This window comes from Pygocentrus nattereri, chromosome 12 (assembly GCF_015220715.1).
Source record: "Pygocentrus nattereri isolate fPygNat1 chromosome 12, fPygNat1.pri, whole genome shotgun sequence".
Lineage (NCBI taxonomy): Eukaryota > Metazoa > Chordata > Actinopteri > Characiformes > Serrasalmidae > Pygocentrus > Pygocentrus nattereri.
Genome location: NC_051222.1, coordinates 15836437 through 15864303, shown reverse-complemented (window position 1 = coordinate 15864303; position 27867 = coordinate 15836437). Strand labels below are relative to the sequence as shown.

Here is a 27867-nt window from a genome sequence, read left to right as displayed (position 1 = left end):
TCCAGTTTTTCCGCAGCTCCACCCCGCGCTGCTGCCGCCGCTGCTGCTTATTGTTTTCCTCCCTCACCCCCCGGTCGGGTCATGGCTACTAATTCCGCTGACGAGTCGTTCCCTTTACACGGGCTGCTTCCGAAGAAAGAGACCGGTGCCGCTTCTTTCCTGACCCGCTTTCCAGACTACGATGGCCGGGGCGTGCTCATCGCCGTCCTGGACACGGGAGTGGACCCGGGGGCGCCCGGCATGCAGGTTAAACTGAAAGCGCTGCTGCTGAGTGAAGCAGGCCGCATGACTGATTCCAGCTCTGCGTTAACACAGCGATCATACAGCACACACACACCGGCGGTTATGTTTCAGGGACGAGGAGCCGTCTTCGCTCAGCCCCGCTCGTTCTCCTCACACAGCATGCAGTCCGAGGTTTTAACACCATGACACCATAAGCTGTGTCATCACCAACAGCCAAGTGATGCGAGCTAGTCGGCTAGCTGCTTAGCTACAGCGCTACTAACGTTAACCGAAGATCGGGATCTCGGTGCTATTGAGCCTCAGCTTGTGCTCAGTTGCCAGGCTTTGTCTAGTTGCTGAAGAGGGCGTTTTTATTCTAGTTGTCGTTACCAAGGCATGTTGGACATTTACTGACACAAAGCAAGACAAAGCCGGTCAGCCTCTTGTTCGAATTTTCCCGTTCCACCTTAAGTGGTGCGGCAGGTTCATTCTATCGCCTCAGGCTCCGTTCCGTAACTGATGCACCATTTAAGGTGGAACGGGAAAAAATCGACTAGGAAGCTTTAACTTCAGTCTTGTCAAAGCAATGCAGCCTCAGGGACGCCAGGTTAGCTAGCTTGTTTCCTGACCACCACAGCGGTCTGCTTTCTCCTTTTTGTGAATGAATATTTAGCCCGTTTCGCCCGAAACAGAGCCGCACTGATTCCTTTCTTCACGCCAAACACAAATACAGCGCTAAAGTGACTTGGTGAGACATTACCGCTCACTGCGAGGCCCCACAAACACTCTGTGTTTGTCAGGCTGGACCTTTACCAGCTTTGGCGCACACAGCTGAAAGAGGATCAAGCACCTGTTGCCAGATTTCACCCCAACTGTCAAGACTTCTAGTCACGCTTTTCTCATTCCCTCGAATAGTCAGGCTTTCCCAAAATCATAGGAAATGTCGTTTTGAAGACACTGATACAGCCATGGACATTCAAGACCTTGGCCCTTGAAAAGATGAGGCAGCGACTAACACCAGGAGATCTTACCAAAGCTGAATAACACGGTTATATTTAAAGGGGCGACCCGGCCAGAATGAAAAATATAACCATTGCTACCATCTGTTGTGAATATGCTGACTCACTTCGTGCAGTGGTGCTATAATAGTTGCAATAGTGAGGTTTTCCATTTAAAGACTCGGAAACCCCCCGTTGAATGATGTATATTGAAGGTAGAAAGAAGGAAGCCTGGTGGATGAAACTACACCTGGGAAACTCAATATCTTGTCTGTGTGCATGCTGGGTATTGTAGTGGGGATAATAATGGGTGAAAATGCAAGGATTAAAAAAAAGTCATGAATGGCTTAAAACCGATGAGGGATACAAAACAGCGCCACGTAACACAATATATACTGTTAAATGCCTGTCGTGCTGGAATGCCCTGCATATAAAAGCTGAAACTGTGGTCATCGGTCTGCTCGCTTAGTTTTTCTGGCCTCCTAGTTTAACTAAGATGTCTGTGTATGTTGCGTAAGAGCTGAAGTAATTGTGTTTGTATTAATTGTGTCTCAACTAGACCACAACAGAGGGGAAGCCGAAGATTGTGGACATCATTGATACAACTGGCAGCGGAGATGTCAACATGTCTACGGTGGTGGAGCCCAAGGATGGAACAGCGGCTGGACTCTCTGGACGCACACTCAAGGTTGGAGCCTGGCCGTCAGCGCTTTATCCTCAACTACACACATCCATATGACAGATTTCCTCAAAACTTCCTCAGCTTCTCGTGTTGCAGCACCGCAGTAACTCAGTCACTGTAGTATCTTGTTGCGCACATCATGTTTGCGCTGGGCCTAACATGTAGGCTTTGGTTTCATTCTCCCAAGCTCTTGGTTAGGTAGCTTAGCTTTCAGACGCTCTGTGTTTTTGCAGATCCCTCCTGCCTGGGTGAATCCATCCGGGAAATATCACATCGGGGTTAAGAATGGTTATGAGTTTTTCCCCAAGGCTCTCAAAGAGAGAATACAGGTAAGTTAAATATACAGCCTTCTTTCAGAGTTGATTGTCTGTCTCACATAATGTTAATTAATGTTGTTCAAACTGTTCAGAGCCAAAGAGGGTTTAGAAAAAGGTTTATTTAAAGCTGTTGCTCAATGAAAGGTCATTTAGTTAGCTACTGTAAGGCTTAAGCCCTTTTCAAGCTGAATTAGTTTTACATGGGGAATTAATTTATTTCTGACTATTTTAATCCAGGTTGAATCTCCAAAAGCTTTGACCTGCCTGATGGATCATTTCAGATCTCCCACTATAATAGCAGCTCTTTTTGTAATGACCAAGTTAATGTAGAAACAAAACCTGTGATGTAAAAGCAGAAATCTGTGTTGTTCGTAAATGGGTCTTGTTGTGTACCAGTGATGTAAACATCCAGGCTCTAACCTTTCAATCCAGGCCGTTTGTAGTAATTTGGGGAAATTACCGATATATTACAGAACTTCATCTGGTGAAACTCATTCCTGGCCAACACTACCTGAAAATTGGGCTGTTCTTAAGGCAGATTCACCCCTCCAACAAAAGTTGTACCGATTGCAGGCAGGTCTTAAATGATTGTCTTTTCAGATTGTCCGGCAGTTTGATGTGCTTATAATCTGATTTTACTCCTCCAATCTACTCACAGACCAATTGTAGCCGACTCTGAATAAAAAAAATATCGAATGTTCAATATTTATAACGAATTATTCGGTAAGTTAGTTGGTTATGTTCTGTGTGAGGCTGCTAATCAGTAAGACCCAAACTGAATGGAGAGCTCAGCTTAACATTAGGGTTAAATAATTGACATTGTTTGGTAGCGAGATCTGAAGGTGTGCAGTGTTCTGCTTCGCCTAAATCCTGTTGTGTGGGGCAGGATTATTATAGTTGATGAATTATTATTAAACACCTGTGTAAAAAAAATCTGTGTTCAAAAACATAAACACCAAATCACAATGATATGATCGTCCACTGCGGAACAAAGTAAAACTAGAGTCCATGCTGTTTTAAACGAGTAAATGAGCATTTAGAAGTGGATCCCTTCTGTGTTTAGCTGTCTGTGAGGAAAGCTGGAGCCGTCCCAAGTTCATTCTACCGTTGTTCATTTTAATCTACCCTAATGCTAAAAACTAAAGCTGAAACAAAATAAAAACCATTTATAAAACTATTACTCATGCATCTTAAAACTAACTGCAACAAAACTGAAAAACTATAATAACCCTGATGTGGGGGCTGCCGTTATGTGTGGGATCTGTCGTTTCAACATCAGTTGGGATTTGTTAAAAAGTGTAGGCCTGTCGTCTAGAACAGGCAGAATCCAGCTCAAGTAGCACTTCAGTCTGTTATTTTCTGTTCTGTTGAACAAATATGCCTCTGAATTGTCTGGCAGGAAAGTGGGTGAATCTGTTTAACATTTTTTTATGTGTGTGTAATCTAGAAAGAGCGGAAGGAGAAGATGTGGGATCCTGCACACAGAGCTGCATTAGCGGAGGCCACCCGCAGAGCGGAGGAGTTCGACCTGGCCCACCCCAGCCCCTCACAGGTCAGCGTGGTCAGCAGAGAAGGCTTTACTGACATTGCCAGCGCAGTCAGTGCAGAGAGATTTCTTTAGGCTTAGTTCCATGTAACCTAATCTGTCTAACAGTGGTGGATTATTTTATACATGCTGCATTGCCACGGCAACTTATGACGCACACCTAACTTGCTCAGGGTAAATTCGGGTTCAGGATTCTTTTCTTTTTTTCTTTTTTTTGTGGACGAATTGGCGCTGACCTTCTGACCAGTCAGGGAGAGCTTTCTGACAGAAGTGGACCCCTTTGTGGCTCACTTTTATGGTGTCAGTCGCATGAGAAATACAGCTTTTCATTAGAGGAAACTGAAAAGCATTGCTCTTTGTCTTAAATATCATGAGCGCATGCGCAGGTAATAATACTAGCTTGAAGCTTTTTTATATATATATATATATATATGTTATATGTATGTGTAATGTATGCATATTTCAGTCATTGCGATGTAAACAGTCATTCAGTGGTTTGATGTGAAAATTGGTTCACTGTAGAGAAACTGCAGCTTCCCTGCATTTATCTCTCCACCATGAATGTCTTTTAAGTAACACATTGCAGCCCAAAAGCTCTCAAATCTTTCTTAAAACAATCACTTTCTGTGATGTAGCTTCTGGAGGCATTTCAGATGCCTGGTTCCTATCACCACCACTGTGAACAATGTTTACTCTGTTTCTTTACAATGCAGTATTTCACATCAGACCACTCTGAATGAGTTTGTTTACATCCTAAAAATTGCCTTATAAAGAAAATTGGGGGAAAAAAGTCCCTTGGACCTGTACTGCACTTGAAAGTATATAGTAGTGTGTTAAAGTTTGGGCACCCCTGGTCTTAACCCACATGATAACACATCGTCTATATGGAAAACACTTCTGTACGTTTTAATCCATAGTTATGGTTTATTTGCTATTTGGAGAAATCATAAAATGTAGACTGTGCAAAAGTGATGACACATTTTATACTTTATATTTTATTTCATTTCTAATATGTTAGTGTGTTAACTTATTTTGACAATCTGGATAGTCATACTTTCGTATATACCTGAGTTAAGTGTTCACCACTGTTGTAAAGCAAGCAAATGTTGTATAGTCAGGAGACCTGAATTAGTTAAATTTGCTTTAGGAGCCAGGTCCCATATGGTTATGGTTATTGTATGTTCTTTCATTAAATGGGGGGGAAAACGGTTTTGTAAGTGGTTCTTTTTAAATAATAATGTTGATGTTGGCCAGTTGTATTCCTGAAAAGAAGATGGCCAGACCACCAAAGAACTGTTCAGTATTAGAATTATTCTTAGTAACTAGAGGCCTACAGGGGTTTGCTTTATGGCAGGCTGACGTTTTTATGAATAATAAAAAAAAAAAACGCAATTACTGTAAATCTGTTCCCTGCCTGCATTAACATTTTCACACTACAAATAATTTGACAGCATAGCGATGCAAACATGAACTTTTAAACAGTTTGTTCAACATGGCTTGCTTGTTTCTTAGTGGGACAAATAAAAGGAGAGACCGAGAGATATCAGGCAAGTCACTGACCGTATGACACAACAGCAGTGATCCAAGTCTTTCCAGGCGGTCACATGGTTTTTGTTATTGGACTGAACAGAACTGTAATAGAAATGTTAGCTGTAATCACTTCTACAGTTGTTGCATAAATTTTGTGGTTGTTTGATTTGGCCCATTTTGCATGCCAGACCGAGAAGCTGCAGAAGGAGGAGCTGCAGTGCCACACGGAGCTGCTGAGCTCTCTGGAGAAGAAGTACAGTGACCCGGGTCCAGTCTATGACTGCATAGCGTGGCATGATGGCATCACTTGGAGGTCTGGGGCCCACCTATTCAAGATTATAGAATCATAATCAACCAGAATATTAGGAAAAAATGGTTGATATCTGCTTTTTGCATATTAATGTTAATTAGTGGTTAGAGGCAACAAAAATTTTAATTATAATCCCAAGAATTTTCCGTCTTTAAGGGGTTAAAATAGCCGTTAAGTCTTCAAATTCCTTGTCTCACACATTGCTCATTTATTTTGGAGAGTAATTCTACTGATGGTGCAAAAGGAAAAGCTTTTACTCCTTTGCGATGTTAGTGATGTTTCTTGATATTGAAACAAACACCAAGTGGACACAAATCTGTTGATACAGAACATGGAACAAATCTAAATGTTGTTCTTTGCTTAAGTAACTGTACAATTATTTAATTACATAGTTGTATTTGCATAATGTTGTAAAGTAAATGTTAATTAAAAAGTTTATTAATAATTACAAAAGACAAACTCTAGATCTTTTAAAACTGAGGTGGAATGTTGCAGCAAGCAAAAACTAAACAGTTGTGTACAGTGGTCTCTTTACCCCAGATGTAGTTGATCGATTCGGGGTCCAAATTTTTTAGTTTAGCCCGGGATCTAATGTTGCTAAAACACAGTCAATAGTCGTTCAGATCTTTTCTACGAATACATAAAAAGCCGTTTTATTGATTTGTCAGTCTAAACGTCACAAAAGGCTGGTGACACTGAACAAAGAAGAGGTCAATCAGTCATAGCACTGAGCTCATTCCCAGGATGACAAATGTATAATGTCAGTCATTTCAAAAGGCAGTACCAAATGTTTTATCCCTCTCGTTCCAGCTCCTCACTCCGTCTGCCAAGTTAAACGAGCTGGAGTGGACGTGGAAAATTGAAATCATGAACTTAAGATAGCTTACCCTGTCGAATAACTAAACTTGACGAAATGCAGCGTTCATGATTTCTGCTTTTTTATATGAATTCATATTGATCTTGAATTTGCAAGCTTGAGATGTGTTTATATCCTGCTGCTTTCAGCTACACAATGTTGTTGTCACAGTAAGTTGTACTGTCTTAAACCACATCAACAAGTCTGCACATCCTTCATAACGATGTAAATGCAGTTTGAGTGGGCGGAGGGATGTTTCGGGGATGCATTAAAAAAAGAAAATGCTGTAAAACGATGTAGCGTTATGTGCAACATTGTCAATGCATGAATGTATGAAACAGCAGTCTGAAGGCATCTGGGCAAATTTGTTTTTGTCCTGCAGGGCAGTGGTGGATACGTCAGAGAGCGGAGACCTGGCATCCTGTACTGTGCTGAGCTCCTACAGAGAGAGACAGGAGTATGCCACTCTGGGAGACGCTGAGATGCTCAATTACTCCATCAACATCTATGATGAGGGGAATACTCTCTGCATCGTTACAAGTGGAGGTGAGAAGATCAATCGCAATCAGGGATGTAGGACCTGATAAATGTGGAACAGTTGTCAGTTCGTGTGGCATGATTGCCAAAGGGCTGCAACAACTAATCTGTGTCATTCGTAGCATTGATTAGATCCTTGGCAGTAAATCGGCGTATCGAAAATGTTGGTCAGAGTCACTTCTTGAAAGAAGATGGAGCTTTTATAGTGCAAAATGGTGCCTGACATCTTCTGAAGCATTTCACATTAAATCTTTGTAAGAAGGCATTGGGGGAAAAAGGCTTACATGGTACAAGAGTGGTAAATAGCCATCTGAAGGAAAAAGTAGCTAAAAAAAAAAGCAGTTATCCTGGTCTGTCATTTCCCGATCCAAGCAAGGCCACAAGAAGAACTATGGGAAAGCTTTGCAGTATTACGAAAGTAACACCAGTTATCTTATCTTCTTTATGTACATTATATACATTACCTTCTTTAAAATTACTGAAAGTGGATGTGACCAGAAGCAAGTCTGTTGTTTCACTGGTGGATGCTGTGTCTTGTAGGTGCTCATGGAACTCATGTTGCCAGCATTGCGGCGGGCCACTTCCCAGAGGAGCCAGAAAGGAACGGCGTGGCTCCTGGTGCTCAGATCCTGGCCCTGAAGATAGGAGACACTCGCCTGAGCACTATGGAGACAGGCACAGGCCTCATAAGAGCGGTAGGACCTCTTGGGCCTGGGGGTGTTGTTAAATAGAAATGGAATGTGAAATGATTTTACTTTTTCATGCAAGATGCAACACATTCACATCTTACTCTTTTCAGATGATTGAGGTCATCAACTACAAGTGTGACCTTGTGAACTACAGTTATGGGGAGGCAACTCATTGGCCAAATTCAGGGTGAGCCACAGAGGAACTGCTGTTGCTTACTAGGGCTGCAACAATTATTTCAGTAAAGCTATTCGTTGTTTTATTGACTAATCTGACTGTTCTACTTTACTGTTTGCGCCATTGCCATTGAACATTCAATACAACACTGCAAAAACATAGAGGCCTCTGTTTTTTTAAATCATGTCAAAATAGCCATTAATTAAAAGCCATCGAATTTATTTTATTTTATTATTATTATTTTTTTTTAATTCTTTGATTAAAAGATAGAGAGAAAACTCCTAACCACTGTGCAGGACATACTAGACCACCAAAACTGTCACCTTCAGATAAACAGATCTGAAAAGCTCCAAGGAGCCGTTACTGACGGAAGTACTCAAAATAGACAAAAAGTATGGCAAGTCAAACGAAAAACGCTGCTGGTCTTCTCTGAACAATGCACTGACCACTCCAGAGTCCTGACCTCAACCACATAAAATGTGTTTGGGATTATTCGAATCCTGAGAAGCAGAAGATACACTAAAACGTCAAAGATAGAAAAATATCCCTGCATATTTCTTGAAAAACTGAAAGCAAGACTCTTTAAAAGAATGGAAGCTGTTATGAAGGCATAGGGTAGACACAGTAAACACTTTTGTTGTTGAGGCATTTGTTTAATTTTCTGTTAAATGTTTTCTGCTGCTTTCTTGATGCTGTACACTGAATAACATGTACTTAATTGCGGTCTGAGCCTTTTGCACATTACTGTATGCAATAAGGTTTTTCCTGTTTATGCTGCAGTGAAGCACTAGAAGCCATCTCACCCCTGGTCCTTTATGTAGTCTGTTGCAATCTTTGAAAAGGCATTGGCAGTAATACAATTCATCATTGTAGAGCATGTGTCAGGATCCAGTCCCTGCAGGCCAAAATGGTGCAGACTTCACACCTGATTCAGCTAATTAGAAAAGCCTTCATGAACTGAATTGAGAGCATTAAAAGACATTAATATCCACTGCTTTTTGGCCCCAGTTTGACATGCCTGTTTTAGAGCATCTACAATAAAGCAACACATCAATATTTGTCCATAATTGGTGTTAACTAATCATCAAATCTGTCCACTTATCATTACAGCCATACATGCATACTGTTTACCTGTTGTCTATTATCAACGCTAACCATACTGAAGATGTACTGGAACATGACTACGTTGTACCGTGGGGCTGAAACATCCCATGACTTCTTAAAATGAATGTTTTATCAGTCTTAACAATCATGCCAGTAAATTTACAGAATGGCCGTATGAGCTTTGACCCTTGTCTTTAATGTAGGAACTAGGTCTTAATGTAAGGAGTCATTATGTCGTGTGTATGTGTGCGTTTCGCAGGAGGATCTGTGAAGTGATCAGTGAGGTAGTGCAGAAACACAACGTCCTTTTTGTGTCGAGTGCTGGAAACAACGGGCCGTGCCTCTCCACTGTGGGCTGCCCTGGAGGAACCACAAGCAGCGTCGTAGGTCAGTTATCTTTGTCAATCGGTAGGACAGTCAATGAAATATTTAAATACCACAGCGCAGTTCTAGTGTCTGTAGGCTTCTAGGAGCTTCAGACAAAATGAATTCAGTCTTTTGTAAACAAACTTCCTCAGAGAGGTTTGAGGTGAACTACTCTGTTCTATAGAAGTGGTGGTGGGGATAGGAACCAGACAACTGGAACATTTGTTATATTTATATATATATATGTAAAGAAAGAAAGAAAGAAAGAAAGAAAGAAAGAAATATATATTTTTTTTCATTTATATTTTCTTCAGTTATAAGTATATAGTTTTAAGTTTGCTTCTTTGGCTTTACATTGTAGCATTGTACTCTTTGCAAGAGTAATGAGAGCTTATTCCCCATCAGTTGCCATCACATTTGCCACAAACCGTATTATATATGACATACTGCTATCAATAAAAATGGACAGAAGTGTGTCACCTACTGAAAAACAGTTCTACCTGACTTTTTTTTTCACCAGGCTATTCCTTGAACTCTTCTTTTGCCTTCTCTTGATGTGTTCAGGTGTTGGAGCGTATGTCACCCCTGACATGATGGTAGCCGAGTATTCTCTGAGAGAGAAGCTGCCCCCGAATCAGTACACCTGGTCCTCCAGAGGTCCCAGCACAGATGGGGCTCTCGGGGTCAGCATCAGTGCTCCTGGTGGTGCCATCGCATCTGTGCCTAACTGGACGCTTCGCGGCACTCAGTTAATGAACGGCACATCCATGTCTTCTCCCAACGCTTGTGGCGGCATCGCTCTTATACTCTCAGGTAGAAAGATGGGACTGGGACCCCCCACATACACGCACCTTCTAATGAGTCAATTACATTATTATTATTTTTTTTTTTATTATTTCATTGTTTGTACACTCAATAAAAAAAGCATTGCCAATAGAATGTGATGCTCTGGAAAACTGCATGTGAGCCTAACCATGCATTCATATTAGCAGGCAGCAACTCACTAATGCCACCACAAGCTTGTAGGTGTGTTTGTCACCTGTGGACATGTACATTCTCCTTCTGCCAAGAAAATGTAAACTATAAACTAATAGGTCACTACAGGAAGCTGTTACTGCCCTGCGTTCTTTGAAGTGATGGAGCTCCATCCAGTAATTCTGAAAGCAGTTGGAGTGTTTGTAACCCAGAACTAATTATCCAACCTCAGTACCTGACGTCACTAATGCTCTTGTGGTTGAATGTAGTCAAATCCTCACACTAATGTTCCAACATCCAACGTAAAGCCTTCCCAGAAGTGTAGAGGCTGTTACTGCAGCAAAGGAGGAACAGATTCTCTATTAATGCTCTTGATTTCAGAAGAAATATTAAAAGAGCAGGTCTCTACAAACTTTTGGACAACCATGTTCTTAATCCTCAAACTGGTTGTTATTGGTACAACTCATTTCTTACTAACCATGTCAGTTACAGTTTGCTAAAAATTTGTTAACATCGTTTGTGGGTGGTCTTATGCCTCTTCATGCACATTTATCAGGTCTGAAGCAGAACGGGGTTCGGCCCACAGTTGCGGCTGTGAGACGTGCTTTGGAAAACACGACCCTAAAAGTGGACGACATTGAAGTGTTTGCGCAGGGCCATGGCATAATTCAGGTACTTTACAACTCAGTATGTGTGTTTATGTAAGCTAGCAGTTGCATAGAGGAGTCAACTGATACAACCCAAATTCCAATGAAGTTGGGACGTTGTGTAAAATATAAATAAAAACAGAATACGATGATTTGCAAATCCTTTTCATTCTATATTCAATTGAATAAAATCAAAATGAGAGAATATTTGCAAAAAACAAAGTTTATCCCGTTGAACATTAAATATCTTGTCTTTGTAGTGTATTCAATTGAATATGGGCTGAAAAGGATTTGCAAGTCATCGTATTCTGTTTTTATTTATGTTTTACACAACGTCCCAACTTCATTGGAATTGGGGTTGTACATTTACTAGTTTGCACTGTGGGTGGTGGTTTAGAACAGTGCCTAAAATGCTGCAATGGTGAAAACGGCAGGAGGAAAGAACAGAAATCAGCTTTTCTACTAAACTCTGAGCCCAAAGTGTTTTATTATCAGGGAAATACAACATGAGATTAAACCGGTTAAACTGCAAACTTTGCTGAAACACAGCCAGACCAGGTAGGTTTCATGAACAATAATTTGACTGACGTGCAGATCTTTTAGCTCAATGTGTGCAATGATTTTAGAGTGCACTTTACATTAGAGTGCACTTTACAGGCTGAGTACTTCAGTGGACAGAGAACCTGAGGCTGAAACTTTTGCAATCTCGTACCTCAAACTGCCCCACCCTCTATAAACCCTCACTACCAATACAATACTTTGCCCAGACTTCTATAAAACTGTAAATAGACCAATGATTTCTAGTACAAATAAACAGTTGTGCAACCCCTAATGTGTACACAAGCTCTGACTGTTTTCTTTCCTCTGTAGGTGGATAAGGCGTTTGACTACCTCATGCAGCATGCCTCTTCCCCTACCAGTAACCTAGGCTTCACAGTTACTGTTGGGAATCACAGAGGCATCTACCTCAGGGACCCCATTCAAGTGTCCACTCCGTCCGATCATGGAGTGGGCATTGAGCCGGTCTTTCCCGAAAACACTGGTCAGACTTGCTACCTTTTTGTGCATTTTCCCATGAAATTAAAGTGCCTTACAGACTGAATTAAGTCATTAAACATAGATTGCTCATTGCTGCTCTAAATTACTTTCTGTAAGGAAGTAATTAACATCTATGTCTGTTATGGTCAGTAAATATACCCACTTCTTGCAGTTCACACTTTTTTGGTATAGGTCAAAATTAAAAAGAAGCTATTGAAAATATATTTGTATTGATGTTGGTATGAATATAAAGCATCCTGCACTCTGAAATTAAGACTATGAAGGCCTGATTAGCTGATGAGCTGAATCGGGTGTTTTTAAATGAGGCAGTGTACAGAAGTCTGCAGTGTTTCACCACACAAACACACAAACACTGCATCCTGCCACATGCTTTAAAGTGACTAAATTTATCAGAACCAGATACAAGAATCGACCCATTGTCCTTGTTTTTCAATACTGGTTTTGAAATGAAAGTCAAATGACCAAAAGATTCATGGTCCACATACTGATTCATGATTCTTATACTTTTTTTGACACCTTTTACTCAAACCTCACACTGAAGGTGGATCTAGCTCACAAGCTCCTGTCCTAACAGCCAAAGGACTACTGACTTCAATACTGTTTTTTAACGAGGCAGTTTGCTGAAGTTATTCTGTCTGTACCATGAAAGTATTGAGGACAGACGTTGATAACCAGCTCTATTTATTATCTTTTTACAATATTGGTGAAAGTATGTGGCATGGCTGAAAACAGTACTAACATGCTTGCATCAGTTATAAAGATACCATTTATATTTGTCAGAAACTTTGTGAATTTAAAAAATTATTAAAAATAATCTCTGCTTAGCCATAATTGCTGTGCAGAAATCTGTGATTTCCTCATCACTACTTGATATATATACCTGATGGGAATGAGCTTTTTCTTTTGGAGCATTCTCTTTACTGTATTCTGCACCACTCTTGTTATCAATATTTATGATAACAGAAACAGGTTTATATATCCTAGGGCAGACTGAAAATTCCTTAAAAACAGATTCTAATTCTCTTGAATAATGGTTGAACGACCAATTCGGTTGAATCAAGTGTGATTTCGTTTGACTAGGCAAGTTTTTTTTTTTTTTTTTTTTGATGGCTTAAGTCTGACGTGTATTCATTATTTATATTATGGAAGATGTAACCAGCTGTGAAACGTTAAATGTTAACCAGTTAAACTATGTTCTTTGTTACTCCTGCCTGTCTTCTCATTGTTCACTTCATTGTTTACTTTCTGCACCTGTGTGATTGATTTTCTGTCTGCCTCTGAAGAAAACTCCCTGCGGATTTCACTGCAGCTGCACCTGGCGCTCACCTGCGGCACATCCTGGGTGCAATGCCCTTCGCACCTGGAGCTCATGAACCAGTGTCGGCATGTTAACGTCCGCATCGACCCGCAGGGGCTGCGAGAGGGACTGCATTACACTGAGGTAATGTTTTCTGAACTTTGACATCCGTTATCAACATCAGTGCAAAGATTTATGCCTGACCAGTATACCAGGTGATCGATAATATCAGCTGATATTGATGACTTGTGTTTTTATCAGCTGCCAATAATCTGCAGAGTTAGTTACTTATTTATGGTGTTGCCAGGATTTGGACTCTTTTCTTTATGACATGGCAACACCTTATGTGGATTATGTTTAGAACATAGTCACATTATAACTACAACAGTGTTATAGGATTTCTTTACAGAACGAATTACAGCTCTTATAACTCTATAATATAAAAATTCAATTAAATTTAAATGATTTGAGTTAAGTAGACTCAAGGTAGGGACTTAGCCGGTTCTAAATAAATTGCTTTTCTGTGTTATTAGCATTTACATACAAAACCCCCCAGAAAAGAAGTGTAATGTAGCTGCTTTAAAAGAAACCAATAATGTGTGTCTTTTTGGCTTATTAGGTGTGTGCATATGATACTTCAGCTCCCAATGCTGGTCCTCTCTTCAGAGTGCCCATAACGGTTATAATCCCTACAAAGTAAGTACCTTAAAATGATCCTCTGCCTTGTCTTGTCTTGTTGTTGTTTTTTGTAACTGGTGTCTGTTTCCTGTGTAGAGTTACGGAGAGCCGGAATCAGGAGATCTCCTATACAGAGGTGCACTTTAGACCAGGCCAGATCCGGCGCCACTTTATCGCCGTCCCTCAAGGGGCCTCCTGGGCAGGTAGGGAGAGAGATGTCTTACACAGAATCTGGCATTGGGTAGATGGAGATGACTTTTCCATCATTGGTTCTGTCAATTACTCTATCTCTCTGCTTCTCTCCCCTTCCCCCTTTCTTCCTCAGAGATCACATTAACATCTCACTCCAGTGATGTGTCCTCTAAGTTTGTCCTCCATGCTGTGCACCTCGTGAAGCAGAGGGCTTACCGAGCGAATGAGTTTTACAAGTTCTCCTCTCTGTTGGAGAAGGGCTCACTGACAGAGGCTTTCCCTGTGCTGGTATAAAAACATTTCTAGTTTGGTCTTATGTCTCAATTTTTTTTCAATTTTCCCGTTCCACCTTAAATTCTGCTTGAGGCACCAGAACCTAAACTCAGCCCCATTTAAGGTGGAGCGGGAAGATTCGAAAGAGAAGCAGACATCTTCACAACTTCTTAGTGTTTGTCAGTTTCTCATTGCAGATTTAGCATATCAGGAAACTAACTGTAGTGCTTATAAATGTGTGTCTGTATCCTCCTTAGCCTGGTCGGACAGTAGAAGTATGCATTGCTCGTTGGTGGGCCAGTCTTGGTGACGTCACTATAGACTACACAGTTTCTTTCCATGGGCTGCAAACGTCTCCCTGTCCTCTTCATATTGTAAGTATCAACACTCAAAACTGTAGCTATGTCACCTGGTTTTCACAGAATACTGAGTATTAGGAATTGGAGTGGTTGTTCAAATATACATTTGTCTGAACTCCTCTTAATCAGATATTCACATTAGACATGACCAGACTGGATTATTGGATTATTATCTGGAGTATCTTATTGTAATTAAAATTTATAACCGAGAATGTGACAGAACTGCAGAGAATGTGGAAATAGCTGATATTGAATCTGATGTTCAATGAAATGGCCACATCTCAATGGTGCTGTGCATGAAATTATTTTAAAAATGATGCCAAATTGAGTTTTGTGACTTGTGTTAAATCACATATGCCTAAAACACAGAGAACCCATAGTCATATGTACAGCGCACATTAACAAATGTTAGAGGCGTTATGTGCAGAGGATTCTAAATCTGTGATACAGTATAGATTGAAACTCTAAAAGGTATTTCTATGTTTGCTGATATATTTCAAGAAGTTTATCAATTAATAATGTAGTGTAATTACCACTTTATAAATATTGAGTTTTAAGTGCCACTTTTGATAGAGTTTTGCTACTGATGCTGTACAGCTCTGTCAGTTATTGTAGAGTCAACATTCATGACAGTGGCCACATCTAGAAAAGGATGATTTTGTTTATATTTGTTTAGTAAATGCAATAACATCTGTAAGAAGTTGTTACATGATTTGGATATTTAATATTGCTAAATAATTTTTCAGTTGTTGAATGTATTGTTTTTGTTTAATGTTTTATTCAAACATTGAACAGAGATTCCAAACTTGTGAGGGTGTTTGTATAGCAGAAATGGTGAACATGTCCATCACTACTAATTATCTTCTATGTAACTTTTAAAGTCCTCCAAAGAAGATCTGTATGTTTTGCGTAATATTTAAATAACTTGTGTTTCCGAGACTAACGTTCTCCAATTGTTGTCCCCTCCAGCATGCTTCTGAAGGAATTTCAAGTTTTGAAGTATCATCTCCTGTAAGATATGAGGACGTCTCCCCCACCATCACCCTAAAGAACTGGGTACAGCCTCTCAGGTAATTTTAACCATGCTCAGAAAGAGTTTGTTTGAACAAGACTCACTGTCTTTAAGAAGTGACCCTGGCTAAAAATACTTTCTAATTGACTGGAGGACTTGTTTAATAGGTACAGACGGGTGAAAGCAGGCCCTTTAAAAAGTCTCCGATGCTGTTAAACATGCTTACTTTCACACGCTTTTAAAAATGAATGTCTCAGTAGGACAGAGAAAAGACACTCTTGGGAGCACTTGTGAACGGGGAGACTCAACTACTTACTTTATCCTCATAAAATATTTATTGGCATGTTCTCAGTGTTTTTTTTTGTCCCCCCCCCCCCCCCCCCCCCAACAGGCCAGTAAGTTCAAAAATGAAAGCGCTCGGCCTCAGAGACGTCTTGCCCAATAACCGCCAGCTTTATGAAATTGTCCTCACATATAACTTTCATCAGGTATGAAGACAATTCTCCTACACAAAATCTGTATAAAAAATATAAAATCATAAATGCAGAGTTGCCAGTTTACTGAGTTTACTAGACATACCTACCTTGTACCTACACATATTGGCCCTCTTATCAGAAATGCCTACCATACCCAGTACTGTGCAAAAGGCAGAGACCGCTACCTGTTGTCATTGCCGCTCCTGTAATCCCACTGATGGATAGTGGAAGGGGGCGCAGATAAATTGGGCAAGGGTGGATGTGCTCCAGTTGGGTTTTATCAGTAATTTTTATTAATTACTAACAGCACAACCTGGCAATACAAACCTAACAAACAATGAACCTTTAGAACTGCACCTGCATTTGTATCAGAAGGTTTGTGCAGCCTTATCAAATGACATGTTTTGTTGATATTCTAAGTGAATATAAGTTAAACATCCTCTACAGAAAACACTTCTGCACAATTTAATTCTTGTTTGTTTAACACATTGTTGAAAATATAACGCACAATAGTTTTCTTAAACAAAATAGATTTGTTCCCTGTAGAGGATGTATACTTCACATAAGATTTGTGCTAAGTCTGTTAAAATGGCAAGTGAGTGGAAACATAAGGTCGGTGTGTATATATAATAAACTGGCAACTCGGTGTGTATTTGTATTGTTTCATGCTTTATTTGCAAAGGAAATGTGTATATTTGTACACCTTGTATGTGTTAACAATACAAGAATATTGTTGCTCTTCATTTTATAGCCTAAAAGTGGAGAAGTGACCCCTAGCTGTCCTCTGCTGTGTGAGCTATTATATGAGTCGGAGTTTGACAGTCAGCTCTGGCTCCTCTTTGACCAGAACAAGAGACTCATGGGCTCTGGAGATGCATATCCTCACCAGGTATATCTTTGTAGTTTTATTTGTATTAATTTTGTAATTAATGTGAATAAAACATGGTCAATGTAGGGTTTGGGGTAGTTAATTACATTTACATTTGACTCGGTACCTTCAGGTTTGACTTGGCATTTTGGATAATATTCACTGACAAAACATGGCAAAAATGTAGAACAAGACTTTGCACACAGTTTTTATCAAAGTCAAATTAAAAATATCTCCTCCTTCGACCACTTGGTGTCAACCGAACGTACATGAGGTACTAGTGGCAAAATATATGAAATTGAAATGTTTGTTTTTGCGAAAAATAAACGTGAAAAATCCCAGCTAGTATATTTTGTTTTGTCTTTACTCGCCCTGCTCATAATACAAACACTTGCCTATCTTCTTCCCCCGCTAGTACTCTCTGAAGCTGGAGAAAGGGGATTACACCATCCGCCTGCAGGTTCGTCACGAGCAACAGAGTGAACTGGAGCGGCTGAAGGACCTGCCCTTTGTTGTGTCCCATCGACTCTCCAACACGCTCAGCCTGGACATCTATGAGACGCATCGGTCTGCCATGCTGTCTAAGAAAAAGGCTAACTCCCTCACGCTTGTCCCGGGAACCTTGCAACCATTTTACATCACCTCCCTGCCGGACGACAAGTGAGTCATCTCACTGAAATTCCTCGTTAGATTGGGGCAGCTAGCTAAAAGCTACAGTTAGCAAGGTGGCTACCTGGCTATCCAGACACCTTGCCTCAGTTTGTTTATTTCACTTATTTAGCTAAAAGGGTAAAAATGTGTCCATTCTGCACTGAATAAAGACAGAATCACTGTTTTCTTTACAATTTAGTTTGACTACTAAGGCGAGTTAGCTCATGCTAGCATAGGTAGTATTTGTTAGCCTATAGCTCACTGCCAAGGGTAGCAGTTGGGATTGGTTGACACTACAGGGATTCTCAGTGGCTGTAAGATGTATTTTCATAATGCATGCTGGGTAATGTAGTGAGAGAACCTTGAGGAACAAAAGCATGGAGATTATATAAAATCATGAACTCTATCCCTTTCCCCTCAAAGGATTCAGCGCTACCCTACAAAATACTGCATATCACAACGCATAACACATTAAACTACAGGTTTTAGACCAGAATAACTCTTTAAAACTTTAGGTGTTTCTTTAAGTGGAATTCTGAACTGGGTAACTAGTAACGACCCTGTGTAAGTATCATCTTGTTGCACCAGAGATATATACCAGATGTAGCGCTGCATATTGAATATTTTCATTTTTGAAAATTGTATTGAATGTTATCTTGAATATTCTGGTAATAAGAAATTGCATTTCATTTTAATAACCGATTAGGATTATTATTTTTAATGTAGGATTAATTATTATTATTATTATTATTTTCTGCACTGTTCCATAAATTGTAGTCTAACTTATCTTTTTAATAAAATGTGTTAAGTTTTATTAAATAATCACTGTTAAATAACTATTTCATAGCAAGTTGCATAAAAATGCTGAACCTACCCAGCCTGGCAACCCTAATCTAGAGAGCAGAACGTAACACAAAAAGGGAATGTAACTGAAAATTGCGCCTTTTGGTTGAGCAAGAAAATCCTCAGTTGAGGTCCTCCTTTTCTGGGAGAATTTTCTTTTTAAATCTAATGATGACGGTTCTTCCATGACTTCCTCTCTTTTCTTTCAGGATCCCTAAAGGTACAGGTCCTGGCTGCTACATGACGGGCTCCCTGGTCGTGCCCAAGAGTGAATATGGGAAAAAAGCAGTGAGTGACTCTGTTTGACGTTAACCTCCTTTTCTCAAGTGGCTTTACAGCCACTGAGCTCCACCCATCACATATGTGGACCAATCGGGAGCTTTGGCACGGTCCTTGTTTTGCATGTTGCTTGGCACTCACTTTGTCATGTGAGAGTGGACGTTCACATAACTCTGGTGTTTCTGACTGGGGTAAATGCATCGTAGATTCTGCCTCTGCTTGTTTATTCTTTTTTTTTTTTTCCCCTCTCTGTCCGAATGTTGACATGCAATTTACAGATCTGACAAAGCCACATACAAAGAGGTAGCATCCATTTAGAAAGTCGACTTTTCAAAAACGCATCTCGACGTTAAAGGCTATGTTCTGATCTAGAAATTCTGTATCTATTCAGTGCTATTCACACTTGCCAAATTTAACAGGTTTTCTAGGTTTCTGTTCGGAGACACTGTCCACTCTGTCAGTTCTGTCTTTTTTTTTTTTCCTTTTTTTTTCTTGCTGTTGCTTCATTGCTGGTAGTTTTAAAGAGGCGCTACAGTCAGCGAATGATTTTAGGGTGAAAGGCATCATTTAACAGTAAAGACAATGCAAATTGTTATTAATTCAGTGATGCCAGATTAGATGTAGCTGAGAATACATTTATTTTTGGATAAATTGCTTTATCCAAAAAGAGACCACTCTGTTATAGGCCCCAGTAGATATAGCAATATAAAGTCTTTTAAACCAGGCAGTACAAGGATGAAATCAGTGCTTGCCACAAAGATCCTTGAAGGATAGGCAAAGGGAAAAGAGAGAGAGTATCCAAGTGTGTGCCTGTTTTCTCTTCTCTTCTCTCCCTCATTGTGTGTTATTCTGACCACCAGGGCCAAGCCTCAGCCAAACGACAAGGAAAATTTAAAAAGGTACTGGATGGGCTAGAGTCCTATAAATACAATACTCAAAGGTACAGAATGATTCAACATTTTACAGGAGTGTAAAGATCACATTTGTTTCAATGGCAGGTGAGGTGATACGCTGCTGTATGAACACACTGGTATTTTTGTGAAAACATTTCTGCTCTGTATGTGACTGTAATGCTCAAAGGTCACACCCAGACATCACATCTTGACCATATTTGTCACGTCAGCTCTTCATCTTCTTGCTGTTAACTCCTCACTCAGATATGTATTCTATTAGTCTGATATTACACTGAGAGTATGGTGCAAAATCGGAGACCACCCTTCATTTATTTAATTTCTAGTCAGTTATTTAAGTTTACATTTCAGCCGGTGTTTCGGAGGAGATTAGGTATAAGGTAATCCACTTGCATATGGGGAGAGTCGAAGAAAAATACGAGGGGGAAAAAAACAGGAGTTTTCACAAGTTGAGTTCAAAAAATGGTTAAATGATAAACTAGAACTCATAACAACCGTGCAAGACCTGGTAGACCACCAACACAGTCTCCAACAGATAAACAGTCCTTAAAGCTTTCATCTTTGAGAGAGACGAAAGAATCAACCTCCACTTTTGCTTCAGGTCTTTAAAAATCCATAAATTATTATATTGAGTTGTTGGGGTTCTGTGGAATTTTCTCTTAAACATGCTTCTTTTTTTTTTTTGCACTGCAAATTTATTGTCTTGTACGTAATAACCGTACTGTACATTTTGACGAACAATTAAATAACTGAAAGGTGCTCTCTGACTTCTGCACAGTACTGTAATTGTCAAACCCTTTGTGAATTATTTGATTAACAAGGTCAGTGGTTGTTCAAATCATTCAGATTTTTTGTTCATTTGTGACCAGGGAGTCGTGGTGGATCTGAGGCTGCTGTAGCTCATGGGTAATGTAGCTACAATGAGAAGGTGGCCCATTAAGTTGAATGTGTTATGTGCCCCCATTTAGGATGTTGTGCCAATTGTTTACCACTTGATCTCTGCCCCCAACAAAACGAAGAATGGAGGAAAAGAGAAGGAGAAGGATGGAGAGAAGGAAAAGGACATGAAGGAAGAATTCTCCGAAGCCCTCAGAGACTTGAAGATCCAGTGGATGACGAAGTCAGTCCCAAAATTATTTTGCTCCTTTTTTTTATATATATATATATATATGTATATATATACTTTTTTTTCTTCCTTTGTTGATTCCACGCTTTCCATGTTTCACCCTCAGATTGGACAATGGTGCTTTGTATGACGAACTGAAGGAGACCTTCTCTAATTATCTCCCTCTCCATGTGCAGCGACTGCATCAGCTTGATTCAGAGAAGGTATAATTATCTCTCTCTTTCTTAGATACGCACCTACATGACATTCAGTTGCCTAACCTGGTTATGTCCTTCATGCAGGAGCGGCTGAAGCGATTAGGAGATATTGTGGCAGCAGCAGACACTGTAATCTCTCAGATCGACCAGACTGCTCTGGCGGTCTACCTCACCATGAAAACAGACCCACGTCCAGATGCGGCCTCCATCAAGAGGTATAAAATTGGTCTTAAAACGCAAAAACCTGGCATGTAAGGCATAATCTTACAGTGTCACAACCACCCGATAAAATACAGCTTTCCCCACAGTAAACAAGTACTTTACCGGTCAGTAACTCTACCCCACTACCAGTAACACTACCCTTCACAACATTTTATACAAGCTATGGGCAAGATGTCTGCCTTAAGATCCACTTTGGGATCCACTGCAGTTATCCCCTGAGCTCCATTTCTCAGTTTTTTCAAACTCATTCTCAGCTTTTTAGATGTGAAGCACCTCATGGACCTTGGCTGTTTGCTCAGCAGGGCTTCAGATTAACACTGTTCTGTCATCTAGCCGATGATAACAAATAGTTCATGGATGGATATTTAAACCGTTTAGGGATGCTTCAGGCACAGTTAACTTCTGTTTCACAATTTTCGTGCAAAAACAAATTTTTTAATATCTATAAAATATAGTCATGAAATCATGAACATGCTAGCTTTCCATAGCCTCCCTAAATATAGCAGTTTAATCCAGAAACGGCCTTAATTTGCTTTTAAGTGTTTTTTTTTTTTTTTTTTTTTTTTTTTTTTTGGTCACATCAAATTTCTGCCATTAGTTTAATGCTAATTTCCATTAGCCTTTCAGAGGGAATTCCTCTGCAATATTAACGCTAACCATAATGTCCAAGCACTAATCAATTTTTTAACATACTCTTGGACTACGCGTGGACTATTAAATCTGGCGATGAAGGTTTAAGTTAAATGTTCTTGCTTTGTTTACTGGAGCTTTACAGACAGAATCTTTTAGAATGTGGTAGTACAGACTAGTACTCAGTGCTTTGTGCACTGTGTGTCTATATGTTCATGTTATCTGAGCATGTGTTCTGTGTTTTGCCGTCTCATTGGTTATTTTTGGGAGTCTGTAATATGGTAGTACAAAAATTCTCAAGAACAATGTAGAAAAAGTTCATTTTAAAGGGTCAGTTTTCACTTTGTGTTGGCTGACAATATTTTAGAATGTTCTAGCGCGCTGCTTATCAGACACAATTTTAAAAAATGTACAGCTCACTAAAGCTTATCAGAAACCTGTGAGGTTATAGACTCCCGGCCATGCAGCCTAACTCGGTTCCATCCTCTTGTGCTTTTGCAGCGATATGGAGAAACAGAAGTCGTCGTTGCTAGACGCTCTGTGCAGGAAGGGCAGCGCTCTGGCTGACCAACTTATGCAGTCTCCAGCTCAAGAGGGCGCCAGTGCGAATGAGGTGGGCAGCTCCGATGAAGACCCTCTGGGTGTCACTAAGGCCCTGAATGACACTTTCTGGGAGGTGCAGAAGTGGGCTGAGCTCACTGACTCCAAGGTAAAGGGAACATTTTCTGTAGGATTATAGAGGATATTTGCCTTTTGTCAGTACTCAGTGTTCTGTCTAATAATCATACAGCCCTTTATAGGGTTTTTTGTTTCCTGTGACTTGTATGGTTAATAAGTATAACTGTACCTTTAAAAGCTTGAATAGGACTAACCCAGTGCTGTCAGCATTTTTTATTTAGTAATCTTTATTCCTAAATGGAAACGGAGGACTTTTACTATAGACTACATTTACTGTACATTTGGCTTCCATCCTATTATAGTCTGTTACATCAGGAACATCGAGTAAAATCTGTCATAGATTTATGGCTAAAAAATAACAATCATATTATTTGAATATTTATTGCTAAAACTTATGAAAAGGGATCTTATGTCATGCTATTGTCTTTTTTAGTATTCTTAAAGCTGCACACCAGTGTATTTATATTTATTGCCATTTTCTATCTACAGGTTTTGACATTTTCCTACAAACATGCCTTGGCAAATAAAATGTATGGAAGAGCCTTGAAATACACATCAAAAATAGTAGAAGACAAACCAAGTAAAGAAAACTGGAAGAACTGTATCCAGGTAGGACATTTATCTTCTCAATCTTTAAATATATTATTACTGTTATTGTTATTATTTTATAGAGCTGCCCTGAATAATTCAAGTAATTTGTTACGTTGGTATTATTTTTTTTTTTGTTTGATTTTCAGACGACAAGTTTTGTTTTGGTTTTTGTTTTTTTTTTGTTTTGTTTTTTTGAGTTAGATGGCATAATAGATGGCATAATTTTTGTTATAGCACTGAACCCTGTTACTTTACTTCATGCCACACTTTTACATCACCTCGCCTCCAAACGCAAGATTACGCGCCTTTCCACATGGCCATTGAAAGGGGAAGTCCATTGATTTTTCAACAGTTTCTGCACAATTCAATGATTGAGATGTAAACAGTCATTCAGAGATGAGAAATGGTTCATTGTAAAGAAGCTTAACAGCTCTGATGTCTTTACAGTGGTTGTGATGGGAACTAGATGTTGAGATGTGTACAGCGTAAATATAGCCTTTTTTTTCTCATCATCCAAAACCACAGGAGACCTACATGTGTCCTCTGTGTCTTTAGAGTTGTCTTTGGACAATATTTTGTCCTGCGTGTACCTCTGCACTGAATGGACTATATAAAAATATTAATAAAATTTATAGATTTTATTCCAAAAGTCTGCCTTAAAACTATCGTAAAACAGTGTCCGACATCAGGCTGCAAATTCATAACCATTTCATGTTAACTTTCTGTGATGTAGCTTTTAAAGACATTAAACTCTTCATCTGCTTCCCATCACCTCCACTGTGAACAACTCTGTGCAAGTTTCTCCAAAATGGAAGTATTTCACATCAAACCACTCTGAATATCATTGGTTGCATCTTATAGATTTAATTATGCAGATGGTTTTTGTGGAATTCCCTTTTAAAAACAAATATTTGATAATAAATATATTTTAAATTAAAAGGTACAAAGGGCTGTTAAGTCTGTATTAGCGCTCATATTTGAGGCAGTAATGTCAGTTTCGATCATCAGGTACAGTTCCTGCTGTTTTGGATTGCTAGCCAGCCTGGTCAGCGCTGAGCAGATTTCCAGCAAACACTAATGTAATTAAGAATAAATAGTAGACCGTCTAATTGTTGGTCGTATCATCAGGAGATTGCAACTTCGATCTCTGGTGATGCTACAGAAGTCCAAGAGAGCACAATTGGCCTTGCTCTCTCTCTGGGTGGATGGGATGGCCCCCCCTTCTCCCCCATTACTCAACGTGTTGCTAGTCAACACAGCTGTACGTAACAGAACTGGCACTTGGCGCTTTCCTCCAATGACGTTACGTGAGCGTCAGTTCGAAAAGAAGCGCAGTGGTTGTTTTCACAGGTCTCGGAGGAAGCCTGTGTTTGCCTTCAGCCTCGTAGTGTTGGTAGTATCGTGTGAATTGGGGAGTCTTAACTAGCGGGTGGAATTGGAGACATTGGAGTAATTACAAATAATGAATAGCGATACAAATTTTTAAAATTTGTTTTAAGTGAAACATCTTTTTTTCTTATTACAATATTTGAAAATGAAATTATTTGTTAGCTGCAGTGCTATTTTGGAAGCATCAGTGAGTATTTAATGCCTGTGAAATGTTCAGACCAACTTTTATTTTCTGTTTTAATTGTACTGGCCCTTCTCAAATAATTGTTTTGTGATTTGTCATTTTGCACATATATATAGAATCTATATTCTAACTAACCTATATATCCTAACTATATTAGGAGTTGAGTTAAAACTTCAAGTTTCTTGACACATACATTTTTATGTTGCAGTTGATGAAGTCTCTTGGTTGGATGCACTGCGCCTCCTACACTGAAAACTGGCTTCCCATCATGTACCCCTCAGACTTCACCCCCTTTTAAAAGGAAAAGTACACGGATCCCCCAACACCTCATTTTCCCACATGACCCCAGTGCACTCTGACACACCTAACAGGATGCACGCCTGTGAATGCAGTACCGTGTTTCAAAGCTGCCTTGTTTGGAAGTGACCACCTCTCTTCACATGATCCTGACTGGATCCCACTATGCCTTCCTTGGTGCCGTGTCACTTCGTGTGACACTGTACATCTGCACCCTGTCGAGGACAGTCCTTCACAGCAAGTTCTAAAAGGAACACAAAGCTTCACATTTTAGTCCAATACAGCTACCCCACAACTCTACAACTCCCCACCTCCCCAGTTTCAGATTCCTCACTCGTTTGGTTACACTTATGTGGAAGAGGTGACGACGCCATTTCCTTTCTTTGTGTTCTCCGTTATCACCAATGTCGACATATTTTGGGGACAGAGCTTCTGCTCATTGGACCTTTTTTCCCCCACCTCATCCATCGAACAGAGAGTGTTTGGCACGGTTCCAGAACTGCTCCTCGGAGCCCTTTTTGTGGTTTGGAGTGCCAATTGCGTTGCTTTCTGTCAATTATACAGCAAGAGTAGAATGTCTGAACTGATGTGTTGAAATGTAGAAACAGGTATCATTGCACAAGGCAATATGTAAACCCAATTTTTCTTCATATACAATATATGTACAATGTATGCATGTTTTTATAAAGCTTAAAAGATTGGTTCTGGCTTGAAAGCTCAGCTTTCAGTCATGTATATCGAGTATATTGGACTGGGCTTTTATACTATCGAACAGAGTCCATGTCATGCCTTTTTAATGAGTGTGAAATTACCAAGTATAGATGTCTTTGTGAGGTTTGTTGTGTGTGGGAGTGTTTGTTAGTGTCTGAGTGAGCGTGTCTCTGTGCAAACTGTTAATTTAGGTTAATATAGATTTATTTTATTTTATTTTTTGGTTCTATATGCCTATAACGTTTGCGTGGCACACCAGTCCTCTTGCTTTTGTTTCCTTGGAGCCCCAATCAGGAATTTGTACAAATGACGGGCTGGTTTAGGGTATTGCAAAAAAAATAAAAAAGTCTTCTAAAAAGTCTGAACCATCACCGCTGTAAGTTTAGAATGCATACATGCTGACAAGATACCTGCCTTTCCAACCCATAGTAACCTCTGATTCTTCATTTGAGTTCTAGAAAGCTGGATTGGAGGGTTAACAGGATGTCTTTAAACTGAGTTTAAGGAAATGCTGGATTGAACTGCACTACGTTGCCATCGGGGTTAAGTTTAGACCTTAAACCGGCTATCTTTCTAACCAACAAATCAAACTTCATAAAGATCCCCTCAGGTCAGCTGATCTGTACTTATGCAGCATTAGCTTGGTCTTGATCTCTCTGTAGGAGAAGTGCTAGTATCTCCTAGAGTTGGTTTTCCAGGGCAGCATTCTGAATGGAGATCCAAAATGAAAAGGAAAGCAGTGTAGGACTAGTGATGATCTCTGTACAACTCTGCGGGGACTTTTTATTTTTTTTTTAACTGTAATACAAACTTGTTAGTGTTTACTATCCCATGTTTACCTCAGCGCTTCCTTAATTTGAGCCCAAAATGATCTTGTTAAGCCACCAATCCAGCTTCACAGCATCCAAAATGTACTGGTACACTCAAGGCAGAATTTTAAGGCAGCTGTTTGTTAATTGCTCATTGGGGCTTTAAGCTGAATTGTTTCTTTAAAGGTATGTAAGTTTACAAATTGTCGTCCCCACGAAAGTGGTGTTTCAATGGAAATGACGGTTTTAAGCTCACAAGCCAGCAATATATCCTCAGTCTTTTATATGACCATAAAGAAAAGTGTCAGATTCGCAGTTGAGGCTAAGAAATGAATGAATTTGAGAGAGTCGGCACTAAAAAAGGAGTCTTTCCTTGATACTGTGTTTGATAAGTTTGTTTTAGCCAACAATGGTCAGAGTTTCAACATGATCTTATACCTCGCTAAGAATCTTACGAATTTATTATTTTCCTGAGATGATTCTTGCTTTGGCTTATGTGCTAAACGCATTCTTTCTTCTTGTGTCCCTCTTGGTCTGTGTACACCTTTTATTTTTAATCTTTTGCTTTGGAATGACATTCAGGGTTACGCTGGCAGAACTTTGCCAACAACAGTTTCCTCGATAATGGCCTTAAAAATGTCACAATCTGCGAATACCGTCCGCCTCTGAGCACAGTCAGGGGTCTCATATCACTCGCTTGCTGTGTCAAAGACATTAGGATCTATTTATGGATGTCCTGTATTTATAAAGTTTAAAGCAAAAAGTAGGTAATGCCAATATTTTAAAAATATAATTTTAATTTGAAGCCTATGATATGTGCTAGTGTTATTTTATAACCATTATTCCTCAAGAGATGTATGGAAAGTCATGACAAGTTATTTTGTTATCATGGTTAATGTTGGGAATTATGTGATTTATGATGGAGAAAATTCTGAATAAAACTATTTAAAACCAAAAGTGCCTTAATGGTGAGGTCAAGTATGTATGAAAGAATGAGAAGGTACTGATTTATTGGATGATTGTAACTGGGTTTTTTTTGTGTTTTAAAATATAATTTACATAACATTTTGTTTAAAAAAAAAACTTTACAAATCTCAGTGGCTTAATGAATTGAGTTTTGAAAGATATGTGAAATCAGATCTTGCAGTTTAATTTTGAGAATGTTTTGTCTTTTATGGATA

General features: G+C 39.6%; 1 protein-coding gene across 2 annotated transcripts; it reads left to right on the top strand.

Annotated features, from left to right (window-relative positions):
• Positions 1–14: 14 nt before the first annotated feature.
• On the top strand, positions 15–27643 carry tpp2 (tripeptidyl peptidase 2). 2 transcript variants are annotated; one of them, XM_017701874.2, is made up of 29 exons: positions 15–246; positions 1780–1908; positions 2136–2231; positions 3667–3771; positions 5484–5608; positions 6844–7007; positions 7539–7693; positions 7798–7874; positions 9226–9353; positions 9897–10145; positions 10864–10979; positions 11825–11996; positions 13297–13454; positions 13930–14006; positions 14085–14191; positions 14314–14468; positions 14711–14827; positions 15782–15882; positions 16216–16312; positions 17052–17189; positions 17584–17828; positions 18872–18950; positions 19802–19840; positions 20821–20972; positions 21085–21181; positions 21260–21390; positions 22529–22736; positions 23195–23314; positions 25078–27643. In XM_017701874.2, the coding sequence occupies exons 1-29, from the start codon at positions 82–84 to the stop codon at positions 25165–25167; spliced, it is 3792 nt and encodes a 1263-aa protein (XP_017557363.1). In that variant the 5' UTR covers positions 15–81; the 3' UTR covers positions 25168–27643. The 2 variants fall into 2 exon arrangements, with proteins under 2 accessions (XP_017557363.1, XP_017557364.1); XM_017701875.2 differs by lacking the exon at positions 19802–19840.
• Positions 27644–27867: the final 224 nt, after the last annotated feature.